The 14,500-nt window shown below is 34.2% G+C and overlaps 1 protein-coding gene across 12 annotated transcripts in view; it reads right to left on the minus strand.

Moving 5' to 3' along the window:
• Positions 1-14,500, minus strand: part of PTPRK (protein tyrosine phosphatase receptor type K) — a 564,132-nt gene that overhangs the window by 120,142 nt on the left and 429,490 nt on the right. For all 12 annotated transcript variants that reach the window (XM_060616623.3, XM_078447295.2, XM_060616622.3 and 9 more), the window contains exons 8-9: positions 6,648-6,950; positions 577-686 (exon numbers count right to left, since the gene is read on the minus strand). In XM_060616623.3, coding sequence (XP_060472606.1) covers positions 577-686; positions 6,648-6,950 — 413 coding nt within the window. The remainder of the gene's footprint in view (positions 1-576; positions 687-6,647; positions 6,951-14,500) is intronic.

Genomic DNA, 14,500 nt, shown 5'->3' on the forward strand with positions numbered 1-14,500 from the left:
TGATGCTCTCTGCAGCCACTAGAAATTTATATATTTTATGCTCGAATCAACACTGACTATGCAGGAACATATTTTTGCAATTAAAATGATCTTTTCTTCTTTTTAGTTTCTCATATTTAAAAATAAGATGATGATTTATGTTCAAAATTGCGATGAAGCTCTGGAATAGTCAGGTTTATAATGTATTTTCCTTTTTTGGTAATGATCCTTTATTCTGTAACAATTGGCATTCATTGGCCTCCCCTAAATTACAGTATAAAATGTGAGTTTCTTAATTTTATAAAAATTCATTCTTTACAACCATCAGTAAGTCTGTTTGAAAAGGCCTATCTTGCGTCCCTAAAACAACAACAACAACAACAAAACACACATTTACTTTAAGAATTAGAAAATTCTAGGTGCTATAAAATATTTGTTTTGAAACTCAATTTTGGGATCAAGGAATTTTTAAACTAAAAGAGGGGAGAACTAAAAATGATTTTAGTCTCCTAATCCTCTCTTACTTATTTTCTATTATTTCTCTAAGTTTTTCCTTTTACTCTCCCTTCAACCCACATTTCAGTTAACTTCTAATACCTCATATTGAGTGATGATTCCATTTGGATCCAAAGGTTCTTTCCAGTTCAAGAAGATTTTATTTTCAAAAGATGTTCCTTGAAGAGAATTGACTGGTACAGGGCCAGGCACTACAAAATATACATTTTTGGTTATAAAGATCCTTATATCAGAAACAGAAAAAGTAAATACTGTAAGCTATATAAGCCAAATGAAAAATAAATAAATAAAATGTGTCCTTAAAAATATAAGCTATGTGACTAGTTTTCTGATTTAAACAAATGGGAATTTAAAGTAATCTACAGGGGTGCCTGGGTGGCTCAATCGGTTGAGCGTCCGACTTCGGCTCAGGTCACAATCTCGCGGTTTGTGAGTTCGAGCCCCGCGTCGGGCTCTGGGCTGATGGCTCAGAGCCTGGAGCCTGCTTCAGATTCTGTGTCTCCCTCTCTCTCTGCCTCTCCCCCGTTCATGCTCTCTCTCTGTCCCAAAAATAAACAAACGTTAAAGTAATCTACAAACTTCTAATGTGGAAAATGTATAATTGCAAAGTTATTTTTATTCAAAAGAATATTCTATCACCTTGGAGGGTTGAATAAATTGTGTAGTATAGTTTTCTCTGTTGTATACCTCCAATAACATGAAGATCTCATTTGTAATTTGTTTCAAGAACAGAGCTATATTTCCCTGAAAGATATTCAGGGATAAGCCCCTAAAGTGTCTCCATAAACACATTTCATTAAATAATGAATTATAGTAATAATCAACACTCCTTGGACTTAATTTTTTTTTTTTTATGTTTTATTTTATATTTGAGAGAAAGAGACAGACAGAGAGAGAGAAGGAAAGAGGCAGAGAGGCAGAGACAGAATCTGAAGCAGGCTCCAGGCTCCGAGCGTTTATCACAGAGCCTGATGTGGGGCTTGAACTCACAAGCAGTGAGATCATAACCTGAGCCAAAGTTGGACATTTAACGGACTGAGCCACCTAGGCACCCCATCACTCCTTGGACTTAAAAGCCAAATCATAATAAAATTGAATTGAAATCTCTGTTAATAGTCAATATGACTTTTATTGCCATACTTATTAAATTTCTATAACTTAAAAAGACAGCATTGATTATTACAATTTTTAAGAAATGTAAAGATGAATAGGTTCAAATATCATGGCTTCAGTGTTTTAAATGAAATTCCCTTTTGTAAACCTAAGCATCAAACCATTTTATAACATCAGACTTGTTTAGGACTCAACAATCAGCATAACCAGTTTTGAAGTGTCCCCAGGTATGTCAAGAGCTGAGAAACCTTCAGACCAGACCTTATTTGCAAATGTCATATAACTGACAATACCCAGTGGCAGCAATGAACAACACATCAGCTTCTATTGACAAAATGTAAAACATCAGATACTTTTGCTATTTGCTTTTATGTATTTTATCTAAATCCATAGTTACTATTTATTCACACAAATAATCAGTTTCTTGCTCTGATAATGTTTGAATATGTATCGTATCCACCCTACTTTGCTTAAAAAATGGGTTTTCTTTTGAAATATTGACCCAATATTGGGCAAGTATGGTTTTTAATTAATATTTTTCCTTAATCTAACGTTTCAGTGAACTTCACACATGGCATTATCTAGAAATGTAGTTGCTGAGTATACAGCAATTTTGTGAGGATTGAAATAAATTAAAAATCACTGGATCAAAGGAATTCACTGCATTGTAGCTAGCAGCATCAAGAAATTCTGAACGATACGTCAAAATAGGAAGATTTATTTCAGACTACAAGGAGGCGATGAATGATGTTATGACCTCTGGGACAGCCAATATAATTTGGTGCATTAATAACAAATTCAGAAAGAAAAAAAAACATAAAAGAAAGAAACCCATCAACAGAAAAGATGTCAGCACTAGACTTCAGAAGAAATGTATATGCTTCTGTCAGCTGAAGCCTTAGGGAGAAGTTAACCAAAGGCATCCACCTCCACATGTCCCAGGTCCACAGTGTTGGCACAGACTATACAGTCTATCAAGGCAGAGGAGGCTGCCACAGGCATTAGTTTGTTTTCCAAGAGTGTTAGCTTTTATGTCCTTTGAGTAGAATGAAAAAAGCATACGATTGTAATTAAGAAAAACCATTTCTTCACCTTTCCACAATGCTCATAGATGGTGGCTGTCAGCAGTAGGAGGTGGCAAGACCCCCAATTAGTGACAAAATGTTCATTTGATGGTATTATAATTACTACCTGCGTTCATTAAACACCGTTTGGCCAAAGTTTTAGAAAATGGCGTAGGTGTATTTCAAATTGTTTACCAATAGAGATAGTTTAGAATGTTTGCATAATTCTGCATTAGAAGAGAGGTAGAATTGAGGAGGAGCCTTCCTAGAATGAGTGTATTTCTTTGCTCTACTTACATAGGTTCTCTTTTGTCAACAGGATTCACTGAAATTACCCACAGGTCATATTTGTAAGAGGGAAAAGTTTGTGGAAAAATTATGGCCAGATAGTACCATGCTACTGACCTTGCACTGGGACTAGTATAGTGCATAAGAGAAAGACCTACACCTAGCTGAACTACAAAACAAACACATGAACAGGTGGGTCAGGGAGGGGGCACAGACAAATTATACTTAATAACTCCCCACCTTTGAAGGAAGCCAATGTCTGTATATAATGTCTATATGTACTTTGATTTGTGTAAATACAACATGAAGTTACTAAGACCAGCATCATGGTCATCTTCATATTCCAGGGAATTTCACTTCACGTTTCCACATCAATGACTTTTAATGGAGACAGAATGCTGACTTTCATTCCCCTGTTTCTGATTTATTTGAGAGCCGTTTCAGCTTTTTTTTTTTTTTTGCATATAATAAAATCCTTTACAAGATACTCTCAAAATGGAAGAGAGAGGAAAAATGAAATGTGGGTGGGGCAAGTTATATTAAATAAGCACTACAGACTTTTAAAATATAATAAATGTACATTTAAAAATAGCTACGTATTAGCAAAAACTGTCCCCAAACCAAGCTTTTCTGCTGAGCTAACTTCATAATATTGATTTTTATAAATGCTAGGATAAAAAATGAAAACAAAATCTCATACAAAAAATTCTACCCATGCATTAAAAAAATGTATGCAATAAATTAAATATAAATTCTACCGTAGGGTTCTGGTGGGAAATCATTTTAGCTTTGCTCTCATGATTTATGGATGCCCCTAGAATTCTTTTCATGAAACTATATTCTTTTATTAGATGGTTGATAATTTATTCTTTTTCTATGTATATAGGGCAGCAATAATTTAGTAAGACTGACTTAATTAGATCATCTTAACCCATCGATCTTTGCAATAGACTATGATTTAGATACTCTGTCCCCCTCTCAGGAACATTGAGTCATATCAAATACTCCATGTAGAAACTGGAGCTCACATGAGCAGATCTGAAGGCTGAGTTCCTTGAAAATACTTTATACAAAAAAAAAAAAAAAAAAAAAAAAGAAAATACTTTATACAAAGTTTGTACTTCAATCATTCAGTTTTATATATAAAACAAAAGAGAAGAAAAAAAATTCTCACAGAAGAAAGAATGACTTCATGACCATCCTGTGACATAATAATATGCAATTCAATATCATTATATCCAATAAAAAATTCTTCAAAACATAGGTTGAAATAAAACTAGGATAAGCAATAATATTGAAATTAGACTTATTTTCATTTTACATTTGTAAAACTGCTTAGATAGATAAAATAAATAGCACAGTCATGAATCTGATGAAGTTAGGGCAAAATTTAAGATTCCTTGGCAATTCTCTTTCTGATTATTAATCTAGTTGTATGTGCACCCAAAAATGCATTTAAAAATTTAATGAAATATAAAAAAGTTACATGAGCCTGTCTGCATTCTTTGGTTTATGGGAAAGGCAGGCAAAATAAAGGCCATACCAAAATATAGCATCAAAATGAATTACTATTAGAGAGTGATTGGCTGAAGTACAAATGCAGCTGAGTCTAAAATCATCAATTAATAAATCAAGTTTAAAAAATTTTAAGTGTAGGCAATACAATATGTGAGCACATTCTTATCACTAAAAACATGGGTTACAAGGTATTTAGGGTAAATAGACATTCTAATATTTACCCAACTTTATGACATGAGAGAGATTTTTCAGAGTTTTTGAATCTGAGCTTAGACTTCCCATTTCTCTCATCCATCTATGAAACAATTATGCTAATTATTCTTTCTTACACAATCATGTGTTGGGTGTGTTTTGTGTGTGTGTGTGTGTGTGTGTATGTAGGAGTTTATGAGCACTTATGTGCTTATTAAAGCAAGGTTTGTTGTCTGAAATATTGTTAAGGCTTCGATTAGGTACAAGTTCAAGCAGGATAGTTGAAGTAATCATGTTTGGTTACCTTAAAAACAAAAAAGTACATTTATCATAAAGAAGTCTTTGGTTTAGTCCTTGAAAATTTTAGGAATATGATAATAACTCCATGCATAATTTTAGAACAATACCATTTGCTTCAAAATCTGAGCTAAATGAAGTTGAAAAGCTCTCACTTCCCTTTATTACAACAAAAATAATAGAATGAACTTGGGTCATTTCCACTTTTCAGAGTGAGAGAGCTTGAAGTGATAAGGAGAAACTTCTAGAAACTGTGGTATATTGACCTATCTTATGGCAGTCTCATAGTTGGTAGGCATCAAAACATACATCTGAGCTGAAATATCAGAACTTGAGGGAAATTGGAAACACTTGGGTATGAACTCCATCCTGTTTTCTGAAACCTAAACAAAAATGTGGCCCTATTGATAGGCTGTTCAAGGAGAAGTTTAGAAGGAGATGGAACCTAAGGGATTATCTTATTTAAACTTTTCACACAGAGATGAGAAGTGGAAATCTAGTGGAGTAAACAGATTGGGTAAGGGAACAGTTATTAGTGCCAGGACTGAAAGCTCACGATTCCTCACTCCCAGCTGATCTTTGCCTCCATTCACTAAATAGCCCACTTTTTCCCTTATATGCTTCCATTCATCATGGTAAATTTTGAAAATGAAACATCTTACATTGAAATAATACATTATTATTATTATCAGAATATCATCATTTGTACATACTTTTGGGAAGGGCACATTTTTGTTGAATCAAGAAATATATTCATTAACATTAATGACAAACTATATGCTACAGTAAATGTGCACATATTATAATATTAATATAAATGTCTGTCCCTATTATTTAATCATTGTGAAGTAACACACATAGAAATTGGACATAATGTAGTTAAATTTCTTAGGTGGTAATAAAATGGATAAAAGATGATGACTTGTCAATATCAATATTTAGACTTAAAGATACAAACTTCAACCTTCTTTTCTATTTAAACTTACATAAATCCATCTAAAAATGAGTGGAATAGGTAAATAGTGCCAATTAAAAATTTTTTTTGACATTTATTTATTTTTGAGAGACAGAGACAGAGCACAAATGGGGGAGGACAGAGAGAGAGGGAGACACAGAATCTGAAGTAGGCTCCAGGCTCTGAGCTGTCAGCACACAGCCTGATGTGGGGTTTGAACTCACAAACCATGAGATTGTGACCTGAGCTGAAGTCAGACGCTCAACCAACTGAGCCATCCAGGCGCCCCTATAGTGCTAATTTTAAATGATAAGGAAAATGAAAGATGCTATTATTGGTTTGTAAATGCAAAAAAAAAAAACCACACTAAGTTTTAACCAAGTGCATTTCATCAATCAATAGGTAAATGATACAGTGCCACAGACAGTGAAAATTATTTTTGTACAGTTGATAGGAAAAACTTTATTTAAACTTTGGTGTAGTTGTTATTTCTCTAAAGTATAAAAACAAAACATTACAGGGATATTTCATCTAGTATTTGATGCTACTCTGAAGAATATTAAGCTTTTTTGTTAAAGACAAACTTTTCAAAGTTAACCTCGTTAAGAGCATGTAGCAGATTTCAGAATCCAATTCCATTTTGGTTACTCTAGAGAAAACTGTAAGCAATTACATAATCCTGTTATATAATTCCCTCTTTTTAAAATAACAAAGTATGAACATACCATCTTCATCAGTTTGAATAATCGTCTCTTCACTCTCTTTCCTGCCTTCTGGATTGGTTAGGATCATCTTGAGGCTGACATTTGTATAAGGTGGCAGATGGTTCACAACATGCTGAGGGGCTTTGGGGTCCATGTCCAAACAGTCTGCCTTGCTCTCATTGTGACCACGGAAGTAATGGTAGCAGATAGTGACATTAAAAGTGTGGCACCGAGTAATGTTATAACCCAAGGATTCCCAGTCCACAGCAATGCGTCTTGCCTGTATCTCAGCAATCTTTAAAGTCTTTGGGGTTCGCATAGGTTCTGAAAAATAAATCAAAGATGCAGACAGCTGTCAACGTTCCAATGAATAATCTTGGCAAAATGAAACACTGAGCATGACATATGTGTAAACCTAGGAAAATTTAGAAGTCATCTTTTATTGTCACTTTCTTTTTTTACTCCTGGTCTTATTCCTGAAAGTTTCAGTCAGGGGCTGTGATTTACCAATAGGAAAAGAAATGTAAAATGTTGGCAATCCATAGTACTCAGGAACATGGCGGAAAAACAAAACTCTGAAAATGTGGCCACAATGCCTTTATGGTTACTGCTGTTGTTACTGCCCAATTCCCTGTCTCTCTTTTTTGTGTCATTACTGAGCAAGTGAATTAGCTAATATATCATAATGGATAAGAGTCAACATGTTCTGCTCTATGATTTGTCATGTCACCAAGCTATGGTGTATACTAATTAGTCTAATTGTAACACTAAACTACCATTTACCAAAAAGTGACGTAGATATTAATTAACATTTATTATCTCAGTAATGATGTTGTTCATCAAAGCAGAAAAATATCTGAGAAAAATGGCGAGAACACATGTGGATATTCACATTGTCATCTATCCTTCTTGATCTCTTTCTATCTTTTTCTAGGAAGCACTCAGGTCTGACAATCCAGTCACTGTCACCCAAACCAAACTGGGAGGTGAATTTCCATTCAACTGGAAAATGCTGGCAGAACTAAACACTCTAAAGACTGGAGTCTATCCATCACTGCTTCCCAAGTGTATTCTTTCCTCATGCAAGACTAACTTTAATCGTCTAACTTAATCAAAATAATTACTCTATGAAAGTCATGGCCATGGCAAAGTCTACATAGTAAACAAACCAATACAGAGCAAAGCTTTAATACATAGATTTGACAAAGAGATTAAAGTCAAGGCCAAGGTCAAAGCCCTGTTTGTATCTTCCTTAACTCACTAAGAATAGTCGATGCTCTTGCTAAATGGAAGTCAGTAGAAGAAAAAGAAGGAAAATAAATAATACAAAAAAGTCCAATTTGGGTGTTTTTATAAATTTTCATTTTTGAGATTAAAATCTCAGTTCTGTAAAAATAATCAGCATGGTATACAGATGGCAAGCCCAAACTGGGATTCCAGTTCAATGTATTATATGTGCCATCTGAAACACACTCTCGTGGCCATTTAAAACTTCAAAAGTACAAAAATACATACATATATATGCAAATTAATCCTTGGTAGAATCCAATGGTTAGGTTTTAAATGCTGTGTGCCAGTCTTCTGATGAATCACAGTATTCAGTCTTCTTATTTTATCACTTTTGTTTTACGTGTTTTACATTAAGCCCTGTAAGTAGGCTAGGAAAAAAGATTGTGGCTTTCTAATCATTAAAAAAAGTCTCTTTATATGTTTAGCTCATGCTTACAATTTCCCCACCAGGCACGGGAGTGAGGTGATGACACATACAGTTCAGTCCAGTAAGACTGAAAACACATTCTTTGGCACCACTGCCCACAAAGATGACCAGGCAGTTGTAGGCAGTATCATCCTAAAATTCCAGATAAACTTTCTTCCTGTCTGCTAGGTAGCAACCTGACGCAGTTTAGGGGTCATGTTCAGGTTGGGCCATACTTCGTGACAGAATATCCAGAATAACAAAGTAGGATTTCTATCCAAAATATTTGGGAGTATATGAATGAAAATCTCCCATAAAGTAATGAGAACAAACATCAATAGATATTTACTGTTCTGTTTCAGGTTTCCTTTAAATCTACTACTTATATCCTTGAAACACCTCTTATTTTGAATCAGAAATTTCCCTCTTTATAAATTTCTCTATTTCCAAGTCATCACTCTCTTTCATTCTTTTCATTTTATCCCACTGTTCAACTTGCACTTGCTCTGCATTCTAAGACAATTTTAAAAGTGTAAAAAAAAGTGTAAAATAAATTGAAGAAGACACAAATAAATGGGAAGATTTTCTGTGCTCATGAACTGGAAGAATTGATATTGTTAAAATGTCCATACTATACAAAGCAATCTGTAGATTCAAGGCAATAACTATCAAAATTCCAATGGTATTTTTCAAAGAAATAGAATGAACAATCTTAAAATTTGTATATAAACGTTAAAGACACTGGAAAGCCAAAGCAATCTTAAGAATGAAGTACAAAGCAAGAGGCATCATGCTCCCTGATTTCAAATTACATTACAAAGCTATAGTAATTAAAACAACTTCTTTCTGACACAAAAACAGACACACAGATCAATGGAACAGAATACAAAGCCCAGAAATAACAACCCATGCATATACGAACTATTATTTACAGCAAAGTAGCCAGGAATATACAATGGGGAGAGAACAGTCTCCTTAATATAAGGTGTTGGGAAGGCTGTACAGCCACACAAAAAGAATGAAACTGGACCATTATTTTGTATCATATACAAAAATTAACTCAAAATAGATAAAAGTCTTCAATATAAGACCTGAAACCATAGAACTCCTAGAAGAAAATATAGGCAGTAAACCCCTTGACATAGGTCTTGGTGATGAGTTTTTAAATCAAACACAAAAAGTAAAAGCAACAAAAGGAAAAACACATAAGTGGGGCTGCATACTACTCAACAAAAAGCTTCTACTCAACAAAGGAAATCAACAAGATGAAGTCACCCTACTGAGTGGGAGAAAATACTTGCAAATCACATATTTAATAAGGGGCTAATATCCAAAATATATAAAGAACTCATATAACTCAATGGCAAAACAAAATTTTTTTGATTAAAAAGTGGGCAGCATATCTGAATAGACATTTGTCCAAAGATGAAATACAGATGGCCAACAGGTACATGAAAAGATGCTCAACATCATTAATCATCAGGGCAATGCAAATGAAAAACATAATGAGATATCACCTCATACCAATTAACATGACTACTATCGAAAAGAAAAAATGACAAGTGTTGGCAATGATGTGGAGAAAAGGGAAACCTTGGGCACTGTTGGTGGGAATGTAAACTAGTGTAGCCACTATGGGAAACAGAATGGAGTTTCCTTAAAAAAATCAAAAATAGAACTACCACATGATCTAGCAATTCCACTTTTGGGTATTTATACAAAGAAAACAAAACATTGGAAAGACACATACACCCCCATGTTTATTGCAGCATTATTTACAAAGCCAAGATATGGAAGTCACCAAAGTGTGCATGTATATATACATACGTACAGTGGGATATTACTCAGCCATAAAAATAATGAAATCTTGACATCTGTGACAGCATGAATGGACCTTGAGGGTATTATGCTAAGTGAAATCAGTCAGGCAGACAAAGACAAATACCATATGTTTTCTCTTATATGTGGAATATATAAAAATTTAAAAATAGAAAAGCAAAAAATGAATGAAGCTCATAGATTCAGAGGATAGATTGATGGTTGCCAGAAGTGGGGGTGTGAGAGTAGAAGAATGGGTAAAAAGGTTACACATTTATTTGTAAAAGTCAAATTAAAAAAATGTAACAGTCCTAGAGATGTATGACATAACTTCATTGGAAGGAGTAAGGAAAAATTTTACCTAAGTAACTCAGGAAATTAGTAGAGAGTTTAAGACAACAAACAAACAACAAACAAACAAAAACCAGTGGATATTCCTAGTAATGATTTAAAGTTTATAGATGACTTTATGGTGTAGTCATCATAGAGAGACCACATTTCTGAACAGCAAATGTAGAGGTCTGTTCAAAGAAAAAGAAAACCTGTCACACCTGTCAGAATGACTAAAATCAAATACACAAGAAACAACACATGTTGGGAGGATGTCGAGAAGAAGGAACCCTCTTGCACTGCTTCTGGGAATGTAAACAGGGACAGCCACTGTGGAAAACAGTATGGAGGTTCCTCAAAAAATTAAAACAGAACCACTCTATGAACCAATAACCGCACTACTAGGAATTTATCCCCAAATACAGAAGCATTAATTCAAAGGGATACATACACCCCTAAGTTTATGGCAGCATTATTTACAATAGCCAAATTATGGAAGGAGCCAACTATCCTGGATACAAGAATGGACAAAGAAGAGGTGAGATATATATATATATATATATATATATATATATATATATATATGCAGAGTAACATTATTCAGTCATAAAAATAATGAAATCTTGCCACTTGCAACAACAAGGATAGAACTAGAGTATTATGCTAAGCGAGGTAAGTCAGTCAGAGAAGGAAAAATACCACATCATCTCACTCACATGTGGAATTTAAGAAACCAAACAAATAAGGAAAGGAGGAGAAAGAGAGAGAGAGAGAGAGAGAGAGAGAGAGAAACCAAGAAACAGACTCTTAACTACGGAGAATGAACTGGTGGTTACCAGACAGAAGGTGGGTGGGTGGGATGGGAAAATAGGGGATGGGGCTTATGTGTACACTTATCATGATAAAAAAAACCCTAGGAACAAAATAATAAATTAAAATGTAGACATATGAATGTGAAAAAAGCGGAAATGAAAAGTACTAAGGAAAGAAGAAATTATTTAACACTGTATGGACTAACAGTCTTAAGAAACAAATCTTAGGGATGCCTGGGTGGCTCAGTCAGTTAAGCATCCAAGTCGATTTTGATCTCACGGTCCTGAGATCGAGCCTCACGTGGGCTCCGCACTGGGAGTCTGCTTAAAATTCTCTCCATCCCTCTCCTTCTGTCCCACCTGCACATGCACATGTATCTTCTCTCCCCCCACCTCAATAAATTAAAAAAAAAAGAAGCAAATCTGAAATCTTCTTGTTATATTACTGACTCTGTATTTCTACGTTTTCTCCTAAGCTAATCATAAAATAATTAAAGAATTAATTTTCCTATTATAAGTTCAGATAATTATAGAAATATATAGAAATGTTCTTCCAACTAATCTTATTGTATTCAATTTCTTTTTGCCTTCTTGCTTCCTTTATAAAACCCATCCAAGGAGGACTGCAAACAGGGAATGTATGTGCTATTTAATTCTGCTCTAGCTGAACAGCTATTGGAACTGCTTGAAGAGGTTCTGAACAGCCCTAGAGCTAAGGCAAAGTTTGTACAAACGTGGTGTTTCTCTAGGCTTGGCAGAACAAGATGGGATGCCAATGTATCCAATACTGAGGCACTCAACGTCAGAAGCAGAAGCAACTCACTACCTTCTACTTTCTTAAACGCATAACCAATAGATATATAGATAGATAAATGCTAGATAGCTTAAACACTGTGAAAGAAAACATTAGATCTAAACCCTCAATACTTATATTTGTATGAGTTGGAAAAAATTATATCTATAAATGCAGTATGTAAAAAATTAATAGGGTTCACTTTGAGAGTGAGAATCTTGTTTTAGTGTATTTTTAAATGCTGCTTACTTTGATACTCATCTTTTTAAAATTCTCATTTAAAATTAGGGAAGGGTAGCTTTATAAATACTATACATCTGTGTATAAATACTATACATCTGTGTGTAAACCACGATCATAATTTCAGTAACCAATACTTTATTAACTGGTGTAAAAAAGAAAGAGTTGTGAAAAGAAATAGCTTTCTAAAAGACAAAGATCCATTCTACAAGGTCAATATGGTATTTTAAAATCTATGCTTATTTCTCACAATGGCTTAAATAAATGCCACAAAATTTACTGTCATTACTAAAACAGATTTAAAATATAATTTTACTTTCATCTAATGTAATATTCAGAAACACACAGCAACAAAGTAAACAGTAAACAGTTTTTACACAGTAAAAAACTCATTTTGAGCTCTATGGCATCTGCAACAACCCAGAGCAAGTCACTGTCTAATTACATTTTCTCTTAATTGGCATGTGCTCCCCCCCCCTTTTTTTCTAGTTTTTACTGAGGTGGGACCTTCTTAGCTACACACACACACACACACACACACACACACACACACGTGTTCATGCATGTGTATTTATAGACACATAAGGTACATATATGTACACATACATACACACATACGACAGGCTCTCTGCTATGCAAACCCTCTGAATTCCGTGAGGTCTGCTGTGGGTAGGCAGCTACATGCACATAGATTTTTATATTAGAGTATAAATAGCAGAGACTTGAGACTGTTCTACTATGATATTAATTTAGAGAAAATTCTATCAAAGAATTCAACAACAATTACCTAAATTCCTTACTCTGATCCATTATTCTTGTGCCTTACAAATACCTTCATTGTATTTCTGACACATGAATGCACAGATAAAATTTTTAATTTTCTAAATTGAAATAAATAAACTGTCATAGAATAACCTGAAGTAGAAGGATATTTCTGAAAACTCACTATGTTAGATACAAGCTGGGTATAAGTGCTGTTTTGAGGACTAAATAATTTGAAGAAATGACCTAGCATGGTGAATGGCACCTGGAGACATCACAGTAAATGGTATCTGTAATAAGCAACATAAATAACCATAACGATGATAAAACAATGGTGATCACATTCATTAACGTACTGTCAAGTGTTTTGATATGTATTAAATGTTCTTTCTTCCCAGTTTTTTACTTTCCATTTTTAAATCTTTATTAAGTATTCCATACAGGTGGCTTTATAAAACAGTTCTCTTTCTCTCTCATTTTTGCTTTTCTAGGAAAAGGAAATCTGGGAAAGGCACAAGGAATTGAAGAAAGGCGTGGGGCAAAATTTTGGCAGAAATGGGAAAAAGTACAGCAAGGGAGCAATCTTCATGCAGTAACAGATCATATGAAAATATTTTGTGTAAGTCATCCACCTATTATGAAACAAAAAAAGATTGCCTATTTAACATAAACTGTACGATACCAGACACTGTGGAGGATGCGGAAGTGAAAGAACAGTAATAGGCCTGAAGGAGCTTAACATGTATTTAGTAAGGAAGGTACCTAAGAAAAAAAATAAAGAAGTAAGGTGCTGTGATGTAAGTGTAAAGATGGTATATGAATAGCATAAAATACTATAGATCTTAACAGATAAGGCAAGAAGAACTACAGTCATAGTTTGGGTAAACAGTACAAATCAGAGGAAAACAATGTAAATCCCATTTGGTTGCTGAACAGGTTATCTAGTGGGAGATTATGCAGGAAAAGTTGATTGGGAAAAGACTGAGGATACTTTGGTAAGAGATCTAACTTGATTTAAAATGCTATGGAGACTCACTGAGCGAACACAAAATTAATGTAATCAATGAAATACTTTAGAAAACTTAATTTGGAGGTTGTATCAAGTGTGCAGGCAGTGGAGGTAGAGAAATCCAAAGATAACAATGTGTTAGGGGAGAACAAGGGGGCAAGAAGAAGTTTGACTTCAATAGAGAATGGAGGTAACTTTGGGTTGGAAAATGGTGAGTAAAGCATAGCTCAAAGTTAACATGGTGAAAAACAAAATGAAATCAAACTCTCCAAAACATTCTACTTTTTGACATCTGTGTTCAACATATACCCTAATCCAACTCTTTCCGTAAGACTTCAATCAGGGGGTTCAGACTGGGTAAAATATATGAGATAAAAACTGAAGACACCAGCAGAGGAATTAAAAAGGTTTAAG

Source organism: Panthera onca, chromosome B2, assembly GCF_046562875.1.
Source record: "Panthera onca isolate mPanOnc1 chromosome B2, mPanOnc1 haplotype 2, whole genome shotgun sequence".
Classification (NCBI taxonomy): Eukaryota; Metazoa; Chordata; class Mammalia; order Carnivora; family Felidae; genus Panthera; species Panthera onca.